This window comes from Pongo pygmaeus, chromosome 13 (assembly GCF_028885625.2).
Source record: "Pongo pygmaeus isolate AG05252 chromosome 13, NHGRI_mPonPyg2-v2.0_pri, whole genome shotgun sequence".
NCBI classification, from domain to species: Eukaryota; Metazoa; Chordata; class Mammalia; order Primates; family Hominidae; genus Pongo; species Pongo pygmaeus.
The window spans coordinates 51,225,122-51,247,427 of record NC_072386.2 but is presented as its reverse complement, the minus strand read 5'-3'; the positions used below and the strand labels follow the sequence as shown (position 1 = coordinate 51,247,427).

The 22,306-nt window shown below is 37.4% G+C and overlaps 1 protein-coding gene across 3 annotated transcripts in view; it reads left to right on the top strand.

Moving 5' to 3' along the window:
• The window catches only part of UHRF2 (ubiquitin like with PHD and ring finger domains 2), a 93,831-nt gene extending 72,044 nt beyond the window's left edge, over positions 1-21,787 (top strand). For 2 of the 3 annotated variants that reach the window (XM_054500811.2, XM_054500812.2), the window contains exons 9-16: positions 1,589-1,693; positions 8,558-8,664; positions 11,936-12,098; positions 12,759-12,899; positions 14,574-14,670; positions 15,293-15,450; positions 19,323-19,421; positions 20,767-21,787. In XM_054500811.2, the coding sequence (XP_054356786.1) occupies positions 1,589-1,693; positions 8,558-8,664; positions 11,936-12,098; positions 12,759-12,899; positions 14,574-14,670; positions 15,293-15,450; positions 19,323-19,421; positions 20,767-20,913 (1,017 nt within the window). In that variant the 3' untranslated portion in view covers positions 20,914-21,787. Of the gene's footprint in view, positions 1-1,588; positions 1,694-8,557; positions 8,665-11,935; positions 12,099-12,758; positions 12,900-14,573; positions 14,671-15,292; positions 15,451-19,322; positions 19,422-20,766 lie in introns of those variants that run through there. The other variant, XR_008504530.2, reaches the window with a different exon arrangement.
• Positions 21,788-22,306: the final 519 nt, after the last annotated feature.

Here is a 22,306-nt window from a genome sequence, read left to right as displayed (position 1 = left end):
AATACAATAAAATACTGTATATAAATTGAATATAATACTATAAATATAGTAAAAATATACTTTGTGTATTTCTAATTGCTTTATTTTTTGCATCTTTTTCTCGTATACCTGTCTGTCACGTATTTATTTTCTAAACTCTGAAAGCCTCCTTATATAGTCTAAGATGACTATGAGGTTGTTTTCCTGAGCAACTAGTGAGATGGATTTGCTATTTAGAAAGTGGGAAAGATTTAGGAAAAACAGATTATTTTGGCCAGGGTTGATGAGGTGGGGGATCAAATGGTACCTTCTGCTGAGGTGTTTCAAAAGCCAAAACCTTTCCAGGTTCTGTTGCTATCACCTTCTTGTTGGCTTCTAAAAGCTTCTGAAGTGCCTTTCCACCCCCGCCCCCCACCCCAAATTATTGTGCAAGCTTGAATTCAGTTTCCTTTACTCTGCTAAGAACAATTGTATTGGCCAGGTGTGGTGGTGGCTCACGCCGTAATCCCAACACTCTTGGGGGCTGAGGCAGGAGGATTGCTTGAGCCCAGGAGTTCAAGACCAGCCTGGGCAACATGGTGAGACCCCTGTCTCTACCAAAAAAAAAAAAAAACAAAACCAATTGTATGACCAACAGATGAACTACAATACCTTTTTCAGGGAGTTTGAAGTTCACAAAGAAGTGACACTTGTTTCAGTGAGGCAGGAATGAAGATACGAGGGGAAAAGCAGTCATCCATTGAAGTAGAAATGAGTAAAGTAGAAATGGATAGCATGTTTGGGTAACATTTAGTAGTTTTGGCTCAGGCATATATGTTCTTTGAAGGAGAGGCTGCAGATAAGGCTAGGAAAAATAGGAGCCATATTTAGAGAGGGTAATAAATCACGTTGACTTGGGTTTGATACTGTGTGACCACTTAATATATTTTAAGCAGTTGAAAGTCAAAAGCAGAATTATTTTTAAAAGAATCATCCAGTTTGTGATAGATAGGATGGGTTTGAAGGAGCAAAACTAGAGGCAGTAAAAAAAGGATCTATTGTAAGCATTCATGACTCAAACTGAGATTGAACAGTGGAAGTAAAAGAAGATTGATTTGAGAAATTTAGGAGGTAAAATCAGCAATCCTTGTAACCAAAAGGGTTTGAGAAATAAGGGGGAAGAAGGGGGCTAAAATAACTCCTGCATTTTTGACTTCACAAACTAGGTAGGCAACAGGGCCACTATCCAAGACTAGAAATAAGAGAGAAACGGTATGGACTGCTGATAGTCCTCTTTTAGCTGAGTTGAGCTGGAAGTTCCAATAGACATAAGATGATTGTTTACTAGTTATTGTGCAACTCAGAATTCTATGCAATCAGTTTTAGAATTCTCAGAACCTAAAGGATATGTTTGAGGAGATTTAAAATGAGAGAGCAAAAGATAGAACTCTGTGAGACTCACTTCTTGGATCTTTAGGTACCAGGAGATTTAAAATGAGAGAGCAAAAGATAGAACTCTGTGAGACTCACTTCTTGGGTCTTTAGGTACCAATAATATATATGAAAGCATTTTGTAAATGTACCTTAACTGTTCAGAGGTATTTTGAGACTCTCTTTAATTGTTTTATAGGTGAGCGAAGCAGGTGTTCACAGACCCCATGTTGGTGGAATTCATGGTCGAAGTAATGATGGGGCTTATTCTCTTGTACTGGCTGGTGGATTTGCGGATGAAGTCGTAAGTCATTATACAACCTTACTCATTAGTACCTGCCTTGATCATTTGTAAAATACAATAGCTTTGCCTAGGATACATCAAATACTGTTGTGTCTTTTTAGCACAGTTTTTGTTGAAGTAATCAGTTTCATACAAATTAGAAAGTAAATCATTTGACAGTGTTTATTCTTTACATGTACTGGTTTGACTTATATGTGTTTGTTAAGTGATTATTATAAGGAAAACACATTCTCTATAGAGCTTTTATTTTTTTTCCTTTTTTTTTTTTTTTTTTTTTTTGAGACGGAGTCTCGCTATATCACCTGGGCTGGAGTGCAATGGTGCTATCTCAGCTCCCTGCAACCTCTGCCTTTGGGTTCAAGTGATTTTCCTGCCTCAGCCTCCCGAGTATGTGAGATTTCAGGTGCCTGCCATCACACCTGACTAATTTTTGTATTTTTATGTATTTATTTTTTGAGGCGGAGTTTTGCTCTTGTCACCCAGGCTGGAGTGCAATGGCTCAGTCTCGGCTCACTGCAATCTCCTTCTCCCAGGTTCAAGCGATTCTCCTGCCTCCACCTCCTGAGTAGCTGGGATTACAAGTATGCACCACTGCGCCTGGCTAATTCTTGTATTTTTAATAGAAATGGGGTTTTACCACAATGGCCAGGCTGGTCTCCAACTCCTGACCACAGGTGATCCTCCCGCCTTGGCCTCCCAAAGTGTTGGGATTACAGGCGTGAGCCACCACACCCGGTCAATTTTTTTATTTTTAGTAGAGCTGGGGTTTCGCCATATTGGCCAGGTTGGTCTCGAACTCCTGACCTCAGATGATCTGCCCACCTTGGCTTCCCAAACTGCTAGGATTATAGGCGTGAGCCACGGTGCCCATCCTCTATAGAGCTTTTTTTTTTGTCATTCTTCTTTAAGTTTCTCTTTTAAAAAATAAAAACTGGTTCCAGTGTTAAATCAATCTATTGAGTTTATTTTTTAAAATTAAACTTAGTATTTTGAGATAGTTGTAGATTCACATGTAGCATTAGAAACAATACAGAGGGCCGAGTCCAGTGGCTCATGCCTGTAATCCTAGCACTTTGAGAGGCTGAAGTGGGTGAATCTCATGAGCCTAGGAGTTCAAGACCAGCCTGGGCAACATGGCAAAGCCCTGTCCCTACCAAAAAAACAGAGAAACTAGCTGGGTGTGGTGGCATGTGCCTGTAGTCCCAGCTACTCAGGAGGATGAGGCAGGAGGATTGCTTGAGCCCAGGAGGTTGAGGCTGTAGTGAGCCATGCCAGCACAGCACTCCAGCCTGGGTGACAGAGAGCGAGACCCTGTCTCCTTTAAAAAAAAAAAAAAAAAAAAAAAGGCGGGCAGGGGATCCTGTGCCCTCTACCCAGTTTCTCCCAGTGGTGACATCTTGCAAAACTATATAGTACAATATCAGAACCAGGATATTGACACTGTACAGTCAGGGGCTGAACATTTATATTACCACAGTTTCCATTATTGTGTTGCCCTTTTATAGCTACACCTATCAGACATAGCCCCCCCACTGCTTCTTAACATCTGACAACCACTAATCTTTTCTCTCTCTTTTTTTTTTTTTTTGAGATGGAATCTTGCTGTTGTCGCCCAGCTTGGAGTGCAATGGCGCCATCTCAGCTCGCTGCAGCCAGCCTCCTGAATAGCTGGGATTACAGGCGCCCGGTTAATTTTTGTGTTTTTACTAGAGATGGGGTTTCTCCATATTGGCCAGGCTAGTCTGGAACTCCTGGCCTCAGGTGATCTGCCCACCTCGGCTTCCCAAAGTGCTGGGATTACAGGCATGAGCCACCGTGCTGAGTCTTTTTTTTTTTTTTTTTTTTTTTTTTGAGATAGTCTCACTCTGTTTCCCAGGCTACAGGGCAGTGATGCGATCTCGAGAGGCTCACTGCAACCTCTGCCTCCCAGGTTCAAGTGATTCTCCTGGCGCAGCTTTCCGAGTAACTGGGACTACAGGCGTGCATCACCATGTCTGACTAATTTTTGTATTTTTAGTATAGATGGGGTTTCACCATGTTGGCCAGGCTGGTCTCAAATTCCTGACCTCAAGTGACCCGCCCACCTCAGCCTCCCAAAGTGCTGGGATTACAGGCGTGAGCCACTGCTCCCAGCCTCATTTCTTCATTCCTGTAATTTTGTCACTTAAAGAATTTTTATAAATGGAAGTATGTAGCATATTATATATTAACCTTTAGGATTGGCTTTTTCCACTCAGCATAATTCTCTGGAGATTGTGGCATGTATCAATAGTTCATTACTTTTTATTGCCAAGTACTAGTCCATGGTGTGGATGTACCACAGTTCATTTAATCTTTTTTACTCATGGAAGAACAGCTGGGTTCTTTTGAGTTTTTAGCTGTTACAGATAAAGCTACAGTAAATATTTGTGAACAGGTTTTTTGTAAACGTAAGTCTGTATTTCTTTGGAATAAATGCCCCAGAAGTGCAATTCCTGGGTCACATGTGGCAGTTGCATGTTTAGTTGTTTAAAGAAACTGCCAAACTGTTTTCTCCAGTGACTGTACCATTTTACATTCCTCTCGGCAATATATGAGTGATCCAGTTTCTCTGCATCTCACCAGCATTCGCTGTTGTTGCTGTTTTTTGTTTTAGCCATTCTGATAGGTGTGTAGTGATATCTTATTGCTGGACGTGATTCTTTTGCTTATTTGCCATCTGTATAGCCTCTTTAGTAGCATAGTGCTTCAGGTTTTTTGGCCATTTTCTAATGGGTTTTTTTTTTTTTTTTTTTTTAACTGTTTATCAGATATGTGGTCTTCAGGTATTTACTTGCTTTCGTGGATTGTTACAAAGATGAATCAATTTGAGTAGTTATGGAGAGAGAACACAAAATATAGTATGTTTTCAGACAAATAGAAAAGCGTGCTGTCTTTCTGAAAGGCAGATTTGGCAATGCATTTACATTAACATGGCAAAGTAAATGGAAATATTTAGGTTCATCCTTTGCATTCTTCTTTAGCATCCATATTTTGAAGCTATATCTTTATGTATTTGTCAGAAATACAAAAGATGTTATATAGTTTATTACAGTCAGCTCTTGGAATTTTTTAAAGGCTTTGTAAATAAACCAACTAGAAATGTAGTCTCTTTAACATTTGTTTTTAGTGTCTGGGCAATTGTTTTCGATCTGGTCTCTGACATTTGTTGTATTTGAGACTTCGGCCAAATTATTTAACTCTGGTAACTCAGTTTCCCCATCTGTAAAAAGAAGAAATAGTATTTTATATCGGGAAGATGATTACATTAACTGAGATAATTTATGTAGCCCTTTGCACATAGCACGGACTCAAATGTTAGTTATATTCTCTGTAGCAGAATATTAAATAAGGCCAGTCACAGTGGCTCATGCCTGTAATCTCAGCACTTGCAGAGTCTGAGGTGGTCTGATCACTTGAGGTCAGGACTTCGAGACCAGCCTGGCCAACATGATGAAACCCCGTCTCTACTAAAAGTACAAAAATTACCCAGGCGTGGTGATGCATGCCTGTAATCCCAGCTACTTGGGAGGCTGAGGCAGGAGAATCACTTGAACCCAGGAAGCAGAGGTTGCGGTGAGCCAAGATCACATCACTGTACTCCAGCCTGGATGACAAAGTGAGACTCTGTCTTTAAAAAAAAGAAAAGAATATTATCTTAAATATATGAAGTTTATTTTCTTGTTTCCATGTTTTTAAATATAGTTACTGGTCAAACGTTAAAACATTTGAGGAGATAAGTACTGATGAACTGCTAATTGTCTTAGTTAAGTCTGTTACATAATGTGAAGAAAAATTTTAGGACTAAGATGACATATAGGCCTTGATTGACAGCTAAAATGTGTCTGGAAACGTTTATATATTTTATAAGCATTTTCAACTTTTTGATCTTTCTATTGTAGGCAAGTATATCTATAGGATTAGGAAAAGGAAACCTGAATAAGCTTTTCACATTTAAGAAAAAAAGTTTCCTGAATTCTTGAATTTGGTATAAATTTCATGAAGCCAGTGATCTTTGTTCTGTCTGGATGAATGGATGTAATACTCTTGCATACCTGCTGATAACTGAGTTAATATTTTAGCCTAGTAACTTAAGAATTAATCAAATGCCAGTTTTAGTGCCTTGTATTTTGGTGACCTCTTTTGAGAAGTGAGGACCCACAAATATGATCTGCATCCTCTCAGTTGTCTTGAGAAGGAGTTTGCTCAGTGTTCAGGAGAAGACTCGGAAGCCAGAGTCTGTTTGGTTTTGTGTCCTGGGTGTGGAGCCATCCATCTCTTTTCCTAGTTGTGTGATTTCAGGTGATTTGCTGAACCTCTGCCACATCTGTAAAATAAGATTTATAGTACTTAAAGGCTTGCTGTGAGGTTTAAATGAATTAATTATATGTAAAATGCCTCTCCTAACACCACCTAACCCCCCAGTAGTAGATGTGTGTTACACTAGCAGTGGTATAGTTTTGCAGGGATGTAAAGGGTATTATGAGAGAAGTTGGTAAAATTTGAGGCTATTGTCTAGACAACCTTGCATTAAATCATTAAAGGAGTTTGGGGAATGTGTGTCTTCGTTGTGCTTTGGAATTATTTATCTGATAGTCTGTAGGGAAGAGGCTGAGAAGTTTGAGATAAAGGTCTTCCACCTGATCTTGATGATGGCAAGAATGTGAGCATCCAGCTTGTTGTCTTAGGCAGTTGCTTTAGCAGCTTGGGAGAAGAATAGAGGTTGGGAATAACTGAAGAACTGAGTTACTTTGGGGCAGTGCTGTGTCCCTTGTGTAGATAGAGCTGCTTTATGTGAGTTCTTCCCAGGCAGCAGAACTTGTTTAGGCTACTGCCTCCCAGGCACAATTTAATGGATCATTGACTAGAAGATGCAACAAATTTAGGCTGATTATTTTTCCATGGGAAAAATATTTTATTTTTATTTTTTAATAGAGACAAGGTCTCGCTATGTCACCCAGGCTGGTCTTGAACTCCTGGGCTCAAGCAGGCCTCCTGCTTTGGCCTCCCACAGTGCTGGGATTACAGGCATGAACCATCGCGCCTGGCCTTTCCATAGGAAAAAATAGCCTGAAATAATATGGTTGAGCTCTTACAGTCTGACAGTTTTTTTCCCTCGTGATAATATAATGTTTTTGTTGATGTAATGATTAAAGTACAAATGAGTTAATGGTACAGAATTTTAGCCATGTTTCCTTGATTTGCTGCTTGAAGAATAATCAGAAATGTTTTAAATACTATTTAGCTTACATTTGTCTTATTATGCTCTCTTACTTTCCATTACTTTTTCTTTATGGCACTCCCATAATAACTTGAAAAGTTGACAGAGTTATGAATATGAATATTGTGGAGTCTGTCCAGATACCGGGTGGAAGACTGGTTTTGATCAGTTTAAGAAGTATTCTAAACTGTTCTAGATGTACGTATTTATTAGAATTCCTTCTCATAGAATACATACTAAAGATTAAGTTTCGTAATAACTTGTTTAAAAAATATGTAGACCTTAATATTGGATTAACAAAAGGTGAAAGTAAATTTAAGGCTTTTGGACCAATAACACTTTAAGACCATGAGATGTTTATTTGTGGCTTTTAATCCAAGGGAAAAACAAAGTATAAATAATTGACTTCTACAATAAGAATTTAGTAGACACAAAACATTGTCTAAGTTGTCTAAACTAATTAAAATGATCTTGCATTAAAGAATCACTATTTTGCTAGTGTTAGTAGAATTAATTGTGCACTGATAGTTACTTTTCTTAATTTGTTTCAAGTACTGAATCAGATAGAGACAATAATATCCATATAAATTTGTAGCTGCTATAGAAGTAATTGGAGAGCTAGTGTATGTAACATCTTTTGGCCTTTTTTTTTTTTTTTTACATTTAGTAGATACTTTATATTACTTTTAGATTTTTCAAATTTCTTCCAAATTTCTTCTTAATGGAAGGCGATTATTTTACCTGAATGTGTGATATGGGTGAACCCACAGAATATGAAATAAAGGGAACTTAACTGTGCTGTTAGAATTTTAATATGAAAGCCAGGGCACAGTGGGTCATGCCTGTAATCCCAGCACTTTGGGAGGCCAAGGCAGGTGGATCACTTGAGACCGGGAGTTCGAGACCAACATGGCCAACATGACGAAACCCCATCTTTACTAAAAATACAAAAGCTAGACAGGTGTAGTGGCACATTCCTGTAATCCCAGCTACTTGGGAGGCTGAGGCAGGAGAATCGATTGAACCTGGAGGCAGAGGCTACAGTGAGCCGAGATCATGCCACTGCACTCCAGCCTGGGTGACAGAGCAAGGCTGTCTCAAAAAAAAAGTTAATGTGAAGTTTTTAGGTAAATTTGCTTTTGTAGTACTTATTTATTGTCAATGCCAGAATTTGAAATTTGAGGCAGCACACTTAGGTGTGGTGTAGATGTCAGTTGGAAATTTGGTTATGGAGTGTTTGTTGAAGTGGTATTATCTATAAAGAACCTACAAGCTAGTATTAATAAGTTTTAACATTGAATTGAATAAAATATAATATTTAAATCCATAAGACCTTACCTTGTTTGTAACATTCTATTGATTATTTGACTACATATATAGCATGAGACTAACCATATTTGGAGATGTTGAAAGTATAATTTAAAGTGAAAGTGTTAGGTCAAGTTATGTAACTTGAAAGTATACTACACACAAGATTGCATTTAAATTTTGCATTATTTTGGGAGATGCCTCAAGAGAAAATGTCAACTCATAACATCCAAATGAAATGTTTTGACTCTGAAATAAGAATTGATGAAATTATACTTGGGTTTAGCTTTCTTAATAAAGAAAATCTTCTCTGACAGGACCGAGGTGATGAGTTCACATACACTGGAAGCGGTGGTAAAAATCTTGCTGGTAATAAAAGAATTGGCGCACCTTCAGCTGATCAAACATTAACAAACATGAACAGGTACTACTATAAACACTTTAGAATTTGAACATTGAATAAAAGTTTCGTTATAGGACTGTAAATTGTAACTTACGTTGCAGAGGAGAATTTCAAACTGGGAGTTAAAGATCTGAAATTAAAATTCCAGTGCCTGATTATGTAATTGTTTATCAGCATCCTAACATATCTTTATACTGTTATTTTTTAAATGCCATAATTTCTAGTCTTACTGAATACATGTGGTATGCATTTGAAAATGTTAACAACTTTGGAGGAAAGGAACCTGTGTAATTTAAGTGAAATTGAGAAAAAGGTGGCTTGTCTACTACTCCATTGGTCAAAGCTAAAAGTGACAAACTCCTTTTTAGAGTAAACTCAGTAATGTGAAATAAAGTTATGTTTGGGAGCCACATTTATGTACATAAATGAAATATAAGGTAACTTAATCAGATCTGTACTGAATGTGCTTTTAGAATGTCTGCTAATCAGATATCTTCTAAGAGTTGTTAAAGGGAATGTTCATTTAGTTACAAAAGTGATCTTTTCTAACTAAATCCCCTTAAGACATTACAAAAGAGCCACCATGTGCTGACCTTTATTCTATAGAAATACTAATGACATCTCAGCTCCCATGGGTACAGAAAATTTATTAATTTCAAAATGTTTTATTTTATAAATGCATGCTAATACCAATATTAATAAGTAACCCAGACCACCAGATAGCAAAAATCACATTATAGTTTGTCCTACTGAAATTTTTGTGAACATTTCATAAAGTTAACAGTTTTTATATCCTGTTATTAAGGGTATTTTATCGATTGAGTAAAAGTGAGTGTTTTTCACTTAAAGTCTAAATCACTCAGTTTTAAGTAGTGTCCCCTTAATTTCTGATTACTGTGTGATGTAAAGAATATACCAGTATGATTTCAAGACTTTCATGTGTATCAATTTACATAGAATCTCTGTTTTTATGTGTTCTATATTGTTTCTGACAGTAGGATTATTTTTACTGAACCAGCAGAGGAGACAGGTCAGATTTGCTGGTGAAAACATTCTTGAGACAGGAGCTTAGCTATTCTTTTCTAGCAAGAAAGCAGTCCTTCAAGAAGAATGTCTTAAAATAAATATTTTGATGTGTTTTTGTCAATGAAAATGTATCTCAAATTTGCAAAAGGACTCTTTCAAGTTGTCAAATCTGAAAATTATTTTTCCTTTAATAATCGATAATTTTGCTTGAAAGGAACTTCCTTCATAACTACCCACCATTGTAATGTACATGTTAGATTCCTTTCACACTTCTGGACAGTCTGATAAGTACCGCTACAGTCTCATTAGAAAATAATTGACAAGCAGTAAACATGTTTGCTATAAAGAGGAGATAGTGAAAAATGAAATATCAACTGAAAACAATTTAGGATTGAATTATCAGAGAGACTTTAACATCCCGTCTGTCAGTTTATACGTTAAGTTGTGAATACGCCTTGTGATTGTAAAAGTGCTTGGGCAAAGGTACCTGTATGTTTAACAAACGTGAAAACTGAGGTGAAAGGCCCTTTGCTCTGACCCATAGTATACTCTTTCCCCAGTAGTGTATGGTTGAATTCATTTTTGCTTCTTTGCTAAGAGGTAGTTCGACACCTTCTTGGTTCTGAGTTTATTCCTATTTCTTCCCAGCTCTTCCAACTTTAAGAAACTGAAGAGGGCAGCAAAGTAACCTGGCCATCTTTTAACAGGGCAGTCAGAGGCACCTGACTGGTTGAGTGGCAGTTAGATTAATGGAGGAGCTTTGTTGCTGTATTGCCTAGTTTCATCCTCTTGGACTCTTTTCATGTACTTGAATAGCCTAATTATCTGAAGCCAGAAGTGAGTTGACAGTGCCAGTTAGTGGTGGCAGTAATTATGACTGAAGGTATCTGTGAGCATTAAAGCATTCCATTCAGTGACATGAAGGTAAAGTTACCCTAGCTCTTCAGATAAAATAGGTGTAATATCTCAATAGGTATTCTGTAAGTAAGACGTAATACTAGCCCCAGAGTTGATGGCTGTGTTTTTTTCTACCTCCCAGCATTTTAATGCATCTTCCTTTTAGATTTAAAAAAAAAGGTAACTTGGGAAGCTTCAACTCTTTGACCACAGCTATATAAGTTATTTTTTAAAACAAAATACTTTCAAGTTTATTTACTCACTAAAAATATAACTATGGTCAAGACATTTCTTTTCAATAGGTTAGTCATATTCTTGAAGTCTATTTTTTTTTAACTTGAGCCTGCATAAAAAGAATCAAACCCTGAAGAAGTATTTTATGTCATATCTGCTTTTACCAGATTGGGTATAGTTCTGTTTTTTGTTTGTTTTTTAAACCTTAAGTGTTCTCAGTGTTTTATTTTCACTTAAGATGTAGGTGTTCTAGAGGAAAATGCTAATTGTAAACTGATTTTAAAATTGTTATTTTAAAATAGTAAAAATAATTTAAGTACAGATTTTGGTACAACTAGGTTCTCCCAAGAGTAAGGTCTTCTAACATCTAATAAGCTCATTGATTTACTACTATTAGGTGAATGCATATACTAAGTAAGTTCCAGCTAAGTCAGGTACTACTCCCAATTCAGTGTTCCTCTTTGACCATGCATTAATGCATCATCAGTAAAATGTAGTGATCTCAAGCAGCCAGAAGTCTTCATTGTCATTAGCACAGGCATTTGGATGCTTCAGGCTTATTGAAATTTATCTTTTTATGGAGACCTTTAAAGAATATTCTCATACACCACTTATTCTTAATATCTTTTAAACTTTAAGGATTCTCTATTGTCTGGAATGTGGAAAGTAGACCTGGGAAGGTCATTTGTACCTTGCTGACAAATTTATATTTTTGGATTTCTTTCTACATTATTCCAGCAATTCACCTCACACCCTTACCAAAGATCACTATTGCAACAATCATTTGCTTTAGTTTTCCAACGTTCTCCCTTCCCCCAACAAACGTTATTTAAAGAAAAATTCCATGTATTTCTAGTTGTTTTCTATTATACGTGGCACAGATGTTATTACTTTCAGAAGAACCCTACAGGCTATCTGAGAACCAATCCCCTGGCTTGGGGGTGACATCAGAAAACTGATTTGTCTTCTCTGCTGGTGGGGGAAAGCATAATCCTATTATCTGGAATAATATGGAAAGAATCATAGAATCTTAACCATCAGGTAAGGTATAATTCACCTTTTAATTGAGCTAATGACTCGATTGTGTACTTGAAGAAAAATTACGTGGTATAAAGACTTTTTTGTTGTTTTTTAGGGCATTGGCCCTAAACTGTGATGCTCCATTGGATGATAAAATTGGAGCAGAGTCTCGGAATTGGAGAGCTGGTAAGCCAGTCAGAGTGATACGCAGTTTTAAAGGGAGGAAGATCAGCAAATATGCTCCTGAAGAAGGCAACAGATATGATGGCATTTATAAGGTGCTCTATCTGGCATGACATCTTGTTTGTCATTCTTCCTGGGCTTTCAAGGCAGGGTTGTTGCAAGGAACTACTGTGGGTGGGCTCGAGGAAACAGTAGCCATCTTATATTGCTACTTTTTCTGGAAATTGAACAGATGCATAAAGCAAACTCTTAACTTCAGCACTTTACTTGTAAGGTTTATTTCGAGTTCCTAGGGGCAGAGTTGGGTTAAGATTTTTTTTTTTTTAATGTAAGTGTATGTTCTCTATAATAAAGCCGTTTAAGTAACTGGCTGTTGTATAACTTGATTTTTATATATCTTTTTGAATTATTTTAGTTGTAATAGATTTTCAAAGCAGAGCACATCATAGTAATCGATTTGCATTCTTTGTTTAAAAGAGGCATTTGCTGCCATCTTTATGATACAAAATTCTATTAATTAGCATAATCTTGTTACTCTATTAAATTTATAGCAGTCTGTCCTCATATGGGAAGTCTATAATAGGAATTAAGGTCAAAACTGTTTTAGTGAATATTCTTGACTTACTGTCCTTACAGCAAAGCAGAATATTCAGAAGTTGCATTTAGTTCTGGCAAAGATTATTTTGGTACCACTAATGTGATGAATAAGTCAAAAACTTTAAATCTCAAACTGGCTCTGAAATATTGTGATTTAGGTGGTGAAATACTGGCCAGAGATTTCATCAAGCCATGGATTCTTGGTTTGGCGCTATCTTTTAAGAAGAGATGATGTTGAACCTGCTCCTTGGACCTCTGAAGGAATAGAACGGTCAAGGAGATTATGTTTACGTTTACAGGTTAGATTACATTCGTCTAGGCTTCCTGTGTGTTCATAAAAATATACACCTCTTCTATCTACATCCCTTAACACTGGATATAACCCACAGCAATTGACTGGGGGACTATAAGGGGTGAGGAATAAGATCGTGCAAATAGACAGAGGAAAAGGAGAGAAAAGGTAGTATCCTAGATGTCAGACTGCCCTGGGACCAAGGGTTGTGCTTGGGAAAAGCTGGACTTGTTAAATGAAAGTAAAATATTTCCAAATCAATTTGGAAATGACTTGAAGTGTGAGGGAAAGGGATTCATAAAATTTAGGTATAGGAGGCCCTGGAAAAGGACACTTATCCTAGAGGGCACAGGGGGTGTCTCTCTGGTAAGGGAAGGGTGGGGAGGTAGCTTTATAAGAGTGGTCTGCCTTCTCCCTTTCTCACTTTTCCTCACCCCTTTTCTCTCTTCTCCCGCAAAGCTGCTTCCCTGCCCTGCCACCACCTTTAGTGCTTTGTCTTTTTTCCCCTTTGCCCATGCTCAGCTGTTAACCCATAAAGACTTCGTTGATTTTGTGTGCATAGTGGATGGTATGGCTGCATTAATCCCTTCACTGCCTGTATACCCTAGAATTTGTCCCTGACACTGACTTCAGAGCATGGTTTGAGTTCATCTCCCATCATTCCCCATTGTTGTGCTTCCCGTAAAAACTGCCAGCTTTATCATTTCCCCTGGCTCTGCCCACACTGCATGTGTAGGGGCTGAACTATGGGCAAGTGTCTGACCACCCAGGCAGGTGAGTGTGTGTCTTCTAATGCAAGTCTGTTTCTGTTTTTGTTGTCTTTTTAAACTCATAGAATTGATTGTTGAAAATAAGACCATCAGCTGCTAAAACAACTACTAAAATAATTCTTTTTAATATAAAAACAACTTTGTCACATTCACTTTCAGAAGATTTTTCAGATTTCCCTGTTGAGAGCATTGTTCTAGATAGGTTGTATTTGAAACTGTGAGCAGAAGCATGTGAGCCCATCTGCTATGATGAGTAATAGTCATTGAGGCCCGAAACATATAGTGCTTTAAGCATGACTGTTATTACAAAGCATGCTCCTCCCACCCCACCCACCCCCTCAAAGAAGGTAGCCATTGAAACATAAGGATGATAGATAGAATGTATTACTTCAAATCTAGCTCTTAGCTGGTGGAGGATTTAGTAATTTAGTTGCTTTAGGTCTTCTAAAAGCTCCTCCCCCTAACTTTAGGAGATGAGAAGTTTGACCCTTAATGTTTTTGATATTTTTTTAGACCAACTCCACAATTTACTGTGATCCAATCTATTTGCTTTCTGTCTGTTGTGCTCTATGATTGGTTCTCATTTACCTTCATTTCTGTATTCTACTTTCCTTAAACTTTAAGGAAATCTAATCACAACTCCTGAAGACTTATCTTTCTTAGATCTGAAACTTAAGATCAATGTATTATAAAATGGAATCTCTTAGCAGTCACAGCTACATAAATTGGGATTTTAATAGTTGTCTGTGCTTTGAATTCTTTTCCTTTAAATGTCTATTTCTTTTATGTAAAGTTTTTTAGTTTGGGGAAAGTGTAGTCTTCCCCTCCCTTTTAATTTCTCACCAGGATCTAAACCCCCCTTGTCTGTGAAGCTTAAATCTGCATTGTACTCTCCCTCCTCCCCCAATCAGTATCCAGCAGGTTACCCTTCAGATAAAGAAGGGAAGAAGACTAAAGGACAGTCAAAGAAGCAGCCCAGTGGAACCACAAAAAGGCCAATTTCAGATGGTAGGTAATGATTGCAAAATATAAATAATAATAACATACTTTTTTTTTTTTTTGAGACAGGGTCTCACTCTTGTCACCTGGGCTGGAGTGCAGTGGAAAGATCTTGGCTTACTGTAGCCTTGACCTCCTGGGCTCAAGTGATCCACCTACCTCAACCTCCGAAGTAGCCCACGGCTGTACACCACCACACCTGGCTAATTTTTGTATTTTTTGTAAAGATGGGGTTTCTCCATGTTGCCCAAGCTGGTCTTGAACTCCTGGGCTGAAGGGATCCTCCCGCCTCAGCCTCCTAAAGTGCTGGGATTACAGGCAGAAGCCACTGCATCCAGCCAACATACTTTTTAATAAAGAGAAATATTAAGAAAATAAATTGAGAGACTTACAAGAAATGAAAGCAAAGGATTTGGCTGGGGGGGCATGGTGGAAGATGGATCTTTTGTTTAATAGTGTCAGAACCAAATAGCAGGAAATAACAGTATCCTAAATTTTAGGGGAAATTAGATGCTGTTTTATGTTGGTTATCTTTCTGCTAAACATTACTTGTGCCAGTTAACTCTTTTGTTTCATAGTTCTGCTTAGAACCACTTGTAAGTCTGCTGATACATTTTTAAAATAAATCTAGATGGCTGTCCAAGCGCCTCCAAAGTATACAAAGCATCAGATTCAGCAGAAGCAATTGAGGCTTTTCAACTAACTCCTCAACAGCAACATCTCATCAGAGAAGATTGTCAGAACCAGAAGCTGTGGGATGAAGTGCTTGCACATCTTGTGGAAGGACCAGTATGTGAAGATTTTTTTAAATAATAACATTCTGATATTAACAAATGATAAATAATTGTCTCATGAAGTATGTTTTTCACACATCAGTCAAAACTTCATACTTCTACCTGGTTTTCTAATTCAGTGCCACTACCTTTAAGAAATAATCTGAGGCAACACATATACATGCACCTGAATTTACTTTAAACCTCTTAGATGCTGGATTTTGACTTCTCTATGCCCAAAGTTACTTTACTTTGAGGTACTGTTCCTCAGAAGAATTTTCAGTTGCGAAACATGGTCAGTTTAATCTAAAAATCACCACGAAAGTTTTTGTTACAGTTGAAAGTTACCTAACAGCATAAGTCTTAAGCAGTTCAGCACAATTTTCGAAACCTACATGTTAAACTAAGTGGTAAAATTAACCAGATTATCTATTAAGTATTTTATGTTTTTAAATTTTCATTTTTTCTTAATCACGTAATTTTAAAGTAAAAAGGAATCACATAGTTAATTAATGTGTGGGCTTTGTGTTAAGCTGTGTTTTGCAAGCAAGCCTTTCTTATCAAATCCCTAAAGTTGGAGTCTTCAAATATGAACTGTCTCTTCATTCTTTTCTCACTTATTGTATCTTTAATTTTACTTATAAATTTGAATCTTCTATTAAATATTGACCCCTTGTCATTTATAATACAATTACTTTTCTGTTTTCTTTCTCTCCAAAGTGTTGATGTGCCCTTATATCTGTATGTCTTTTCTATCTAGACTTAAAGCAGCAACACAAAAACTCTAGTTTCCTTTGTGAGAGATAGTCATTATTATTAAGGAAGAATTTTTTAAATGTGATTTTTAAACTTTTAGAAATGCTGAAATTTATCAAATATTTGGATTTATATTGGAATTGTTACTTCCTTTGTTTATAAATGTGATACATTGAGTTATCTTTGGCAAAATGAGGCTTACATGTTTAGAGGACAGGGGAAAGTGATTACACTTTGAGAAGTGTTTACTTGTATTTTAGACAAGATACCCAGGCATAAGGAGAGTCTGACTTTGTTAGGTCACACTCATTTTCACTTATAGGAAATTAAGATACAGAAAGCAGTTGTTAATCAGCCTAATTATTCTCTTATTGGGAAAGATAGGGCTTGTTAGTGATAACTGAGGTGAGTTTCCACTGTAGGTGGGAAAGAAGTAATTACAGATGGAGGAAAAAGCCACCTGAGTGATGTGAAAGTTGTCTTCCCTATGGGTAATATCCCACTGGGACAGAATCTGACCTTCCTAGGTCATATTATTGTGACCTTGCTGCTAGTGATTACTCTGGATGTTATGTACTATTGCCCTGGACAAGTTTCATGCCCATTCTCTTCAGATAGGCCAGGAAGACATTTATTAAGCCAGAAAAAAACAGGTGTTAGCCAACAGTGACTTTAAATAAATAAATATGTGTATATGTATTTATGTCCAAACTCCTTCCAAAGGCCCGGTGATCAGCAGCCCTACCTACATCTGTAGTCTCCTCTTAAACTAGTATTCTTGTGCCCAGATTGCTTGACTGCAGTGGTCACTGTTTTATTTAAACACACTCGACGTCTTGATACCCCTGGGCCTATACATATGTACTGTTCCTCTGACTGGAATTCTCTTTTCATGTGTCTCACTCTTTCATATGCTTTAAGTCTGTATAAATAGATTCCTCAGAGAGATCTTCCCAAACTACCCTTTCTAAAATAGCAACTCTTTAAAATTTAGTTTAAAAAATCCAAACAGATGGGGTTACTGTGTTGCCCAGACTGATCTCGAACACCTGGCCTCAGGCAAGCCTCCCGCTTCAGCCTCCTAAGTAGCTGGGTTTATAGGCATGAGTCACTTTGCTCTGTTTCATCAGTTATTACTATCTGAAACTGTTTTTTGTTTGTTTATTCTCCTGTAGGAACGTAAGTTCCAGGAGAGCACAGACTGCCTTTTTATTACCACTGTAGATGAGTGCCTAGCACAGTGTAGCTACCTGTAACTCAAAATACCTGTATTAGATATACCCATATTATAGGAACTATGGAAGTACCAGGTTAAATATTGGTCATTAACAAAGGAGTTTGTTAGGGAGAGAGTACCTGTTATAAAGTTTTCAGCATCTCCCCATAATTGCCATATTTTAAAAATGTGTTTATAATACTTTGTCTGTAATGCATTTGACTTTAATGATTCATGTTCATAAATCAGTTAATATGAGACATCTTTTGAAATGTGACATTCGATTTTTAAATTTGAAACTTGTAAGGTTTTTTTGTTTCTTTGTTTGTTTTTGAGGCGGAATTGTGGTCTGTCTCCCAGGCTGGAGTACAGTAGCATGATCTCAGCTCACTGCAACCTCCACCTCCTGGGTTCAAGTGATTCTCCTGCCTCAGCCTCCCAAGTAGCTGGGATTGCAGGCACCTGCCACCACGCCCAACTAATTTCTTGTATTTTTTTCTAGAGACGGGTTTGGCCATGTTGGCCAGGTTGGTCTAGCACTCCTAACCTCAAATGATCCACCCGTCTCCACCCGTCTCAGCCTCCCAAAGTACTGGGATTATATGCGTGAACCACCATGCTTGGCCTTACTTTTTCTATTAATATAAAAAATAAATATGAAATGCACTCCCTTACTACCTAAAATAACTGAAGGGTTATCTTTATGACTATTTAGAAAAAAACTAGTTTTCCTTCTAGCTTAAGAAAAAAAACAGCCAAGATTAAATGGAGCCAGTAATGGCTTTTGAAGAATACAGGGTATCCATTTGATCATGTTTACATTAGGTGGCTCTACTTTTTATAATTTCGTCCTACTGTAAGTAAACATTAGCATCAGGAAGGTATGGGATTTTAGGATTGAGGTAAAATATCACAGAATAATCCTAGGAAAATAAATGTTTTGTTTATGGTATTAGATACTACAGAGTATTGAGTATTGTTTCCTAGTGTTTTTTTTTTTAAGCTCCTAAAGACAAATATTCAAGTTTTATAACAGCAGAAGATTGAATAGATAATACATGTTCATACACTGGAGTACTGTGCAAAACAGCTTTTTGAAAAAAGGCAGTCAGTATGTAATGATCTTGAGACAAGTTGCCCATGATTTTTTTATTTTTTAAGTGAAAAATAGTTTATCCCTGGAATGTGACATTTAGGGGGACATTGACTTTTTACCATCATATATTGACTTTGCAACTTTTCCTACCCAATACTGTGATTTAAAACTGATTTAAAACTAATGTGTATGGAATGGGGTTTCTTTATATAAGTTTGCTCTTCTCAGGTAGTTACAATCAAGACTACTTGATTTTTTTAAATAGAAGACTTTTTTTTTTTTTTTTTTTTTTAAGACGGAGTCTCGCTCTGTCGCCCAGGCTGGAGTGCAGTGGCGCCATCTTGGTTCACGCCATTCTCCTGCCTCAGCCTCCCCAGCAGCTGGGACTACAGGCGCACGCTGCCACGCCCGGCTAATTTTTTGTATTTTTAGTAGAGACGGGGTTTCACTGTGTTAGCCAGGATGGTGTCGATCTCCTGACCTTGTGATCCGTCTGCCTCGGCCTCCCAAAGTGCTGAGATTACAGGCGTGAGCCACCGCGCCCGGCCTCTAAATAGAAGACATTAAATGTGACTGAAACATTTTTATTGCTAAATAATGGATGGATATATTTTGGGATACATGTGAAATTTTGATATGTTCATATAACATGTAATAAATCAGGATAATTGGAATGTTCATCACTATAAACAGGTATCTTTTATGCTGGGAACATTTGAATTATTCTCTACTAGCTGTTTTGAAATATACAATAGATGAATTTTATTAGCATATTATGAACTGCTAACTTTTCTTTCCTTATCTTTGGATACTGTTCTAGAATTTTCTGAAAAAATTGGAACAATCTTTTATGTGCGTTTGCTGTCAGGAGCTAGTTTACCAGCCTGTGACAACTGAGTGCTTTCACAATGTCTGTAAAGTAAGTAGAATTCCTACCTCACTTTCCCTGTTAGGCATGAAAGCACACTAATCTCTATACCTGTTTTTAGCATGCTAAGAAGCATTTTCCATGAAGCAGGATAGTTGTGGAACCTTCTAGTTAAGAAGCATTTAGTTACGTCTTGGTGGTAAATGCATGTTTTAATTAGATAGTAATAATAATTCAAATAGGTGTTGTTTGAGGTATCGTATTATGTTTGGAATTTTGAGGAGGGGCTGAAATGGGAAAGAAGGTAAGAGGTCATTGCTCTTGTCTGTAATAGCTTATATGTTTTATATATTATAGTACAAACTGGAATGTTTAGTTAATAAATAATATAAAACAGTTTATATCTAGCATCATGCCCAGATGAATTGAATATTGTGTTTTCAGCGTGGTGTAAAAGGAAAGTTTGTGTTTTATAGTCAAGCCAAGGTTTGAATCTTGCTCTACCCAGTGGTGATTATGTGCCCTAACTTCAGAACTTCAGTTTCTTTTATAAAATGGAAACAAATCTACATATGAGTTTGTGCCTGATCTTGAGTTAACTGTATATTTAATGTATTTAGTACTGCTAAATATATATATATATGCGTGTGTGTGTGTATATATATATATATTTTTTTTTTTGACGGAATCTCGCTCTGTCATTCAGGGTAGAGTGTACTGGTGCGATCTGGGCTCACTGTAACCCCTGCCTCCCCAGCTCAAGCAAGTCTCCTGTCTCAGCCTGCAGAGTAGCTGGGAGTACAAGCTCGCACCACCCTGCCCAGCTAATTGTTGTATTTTTTAGTAGAGACAGGGTTTCACCATGTTGGCCAGGTTAGTCTTGAACTCCTGACCTAAGGTGATCCACCTGCCTCAGCCTCCCAGAGTGCTGGGATAACAGGCATGAGCCACCATGCCTGGCTGCTAAGTATATTTTTGGAAGACTCACCATATGTTAAGTGATTTGGTAAATTATAAAATTCATTTCTAAGCAAGGGAATCCTGATTTTTTTTTCCCCTCTAGGGCTCTGTTTAGAAAGGACAGGGTTAAAATCTAACCCAAAAGTTTAGGCTAGTGGCAACCATATGTAATCTCTAACTCCATCATTTTAGTAGATGAGGAAACTGATGCACAAATTACATAACTAATTTACCTGAAGGCTCCCAATATCTGCCAGAGATGAAACTAAAGCCATGACTGCAGCCTTTTCCATAGTGCAGATTCAAGCCTTTATGTTTGTTCATTCTGTACATTTCTCTCATTACCAGTTTCTGGTTCCTATTTAAAAGCATAAGTTGCTGAGTACTTACATGCTTTATGCTCAGATTAAATCGGATGTTTTTGTTTTTACCATAGGATTGCCTACAGCGCTCCTTTAAGGCACAGGTTTTCTCCTGCCCTGCTTGCCGGCATGATCTTGGCCAGAATTACATCATGATTCCCAATGAGATTCTGCAGACTCTACTTGACCTTTTCTTCCCTGGCTACAGCAAAGGACGATGATCTGCCTGCTTTCACTGTGTTGTTCATGGTGGCTTTTTGGACAATAAAGAATCTAAAATGGGTGGGGAGGGTGGAAGAAATGGTGGACTGTATCTCTCACGTTCTGAAGCAGCTAATCCTCTTTCCCACATAGCCATCATCTTGTGTGTGTAGTAAGAGGCCCATTTCTCAACTGTCTTTTAAATATCTAAAGGTAGTTCCTATAACAACTAGTTTTAATGAGTAAAAAGTCAAAGCCTCAGCTCTAGTTGATATCCAAGTTATGATTTATTTTGCAACTACCTCAGGACAGAAAAGATTTATGGGGATTTTAAAAATCATTGAATAACTAGTTAAATGAAATTTTAGCTACACACTGCCTCCCAAATATTAGTTGTGCCTGGTTCTTGTAATTTGATTTTACAGAAAAGGAAATGACACTTGAGATCCTTGGAATGAACACAGCTTCTAAAGTGTGCATATACTTTTTTAACGTCTCTTCTTCCATTACAATGTGTGTTTTGCAAGGACAGGTTCATTTTTTTAGCCCACTTTGTGAACTCCATTGTGCTTTTTTCTGGTGTTTTATGCAAGTTGACTACTAATGACTAATGAGAACAATAATGAATGCATTGTTGCTGCATTAGTGTAATGTGGTGTGGTTTTGCACTTAAAAGAGGTATTCATATGCTCTAGTTGTAAATGTTCATGAAAATCCACTTCTGTACTAGTCGAACTGCTTTTAGTGTCTCACCAGTGGTTTTACATCTGCAGAGTTTTCAGGGCTGTGCTAACCTTTGAGAGGATTTGAAATTGCTTCATATTGTGATCCTAAATTTTATATTCACTATATTCCCTAAAGTATACCTTAATAAATATTTTATGATCAGAAAAACAGCTCATTTTGCTTTACTTTTTTACACTTGTCTGGCTTATGTTATCAGTTTTTTAAAGGATCCTATATTTCTGGAGTTTTTCATTGTGCATCACTATTGAAACATTTTTTTTTAACTTTGCACTGGTAATGAGAACCAGAATGAAATCTTAAGCACTCAGAACAAATTTCTTCCTCAGTTTTTTTTTGTTTGTTTGGTTAGTTTTTTGAGACGGAGTCTTCGCTCTGTTGCGCAGGCTGGAGTGCAGTGGCACAATCTCGGCTCACTGCAAGCTCCGTCTCCTGGGATCACGCCATTCTCCCACCTCAGCCTCCCGAGTAACTGGGACTACAGGTGCCTGCCACCACGCCCAGCTAATTTTGTTTCTGTATTTTTAGTAAAGACGGGGTTTCACCGTGTTAGCCAGGATGGTCTTGATCTCCTGACCTCGTGATATGCCTACCTCAGCCTCCCAAAGTGCTGGGATTTTAGGCATGAGCCACCGCACTCGGCCCTCAGTTTTTTTTTTGTTTTTTTTT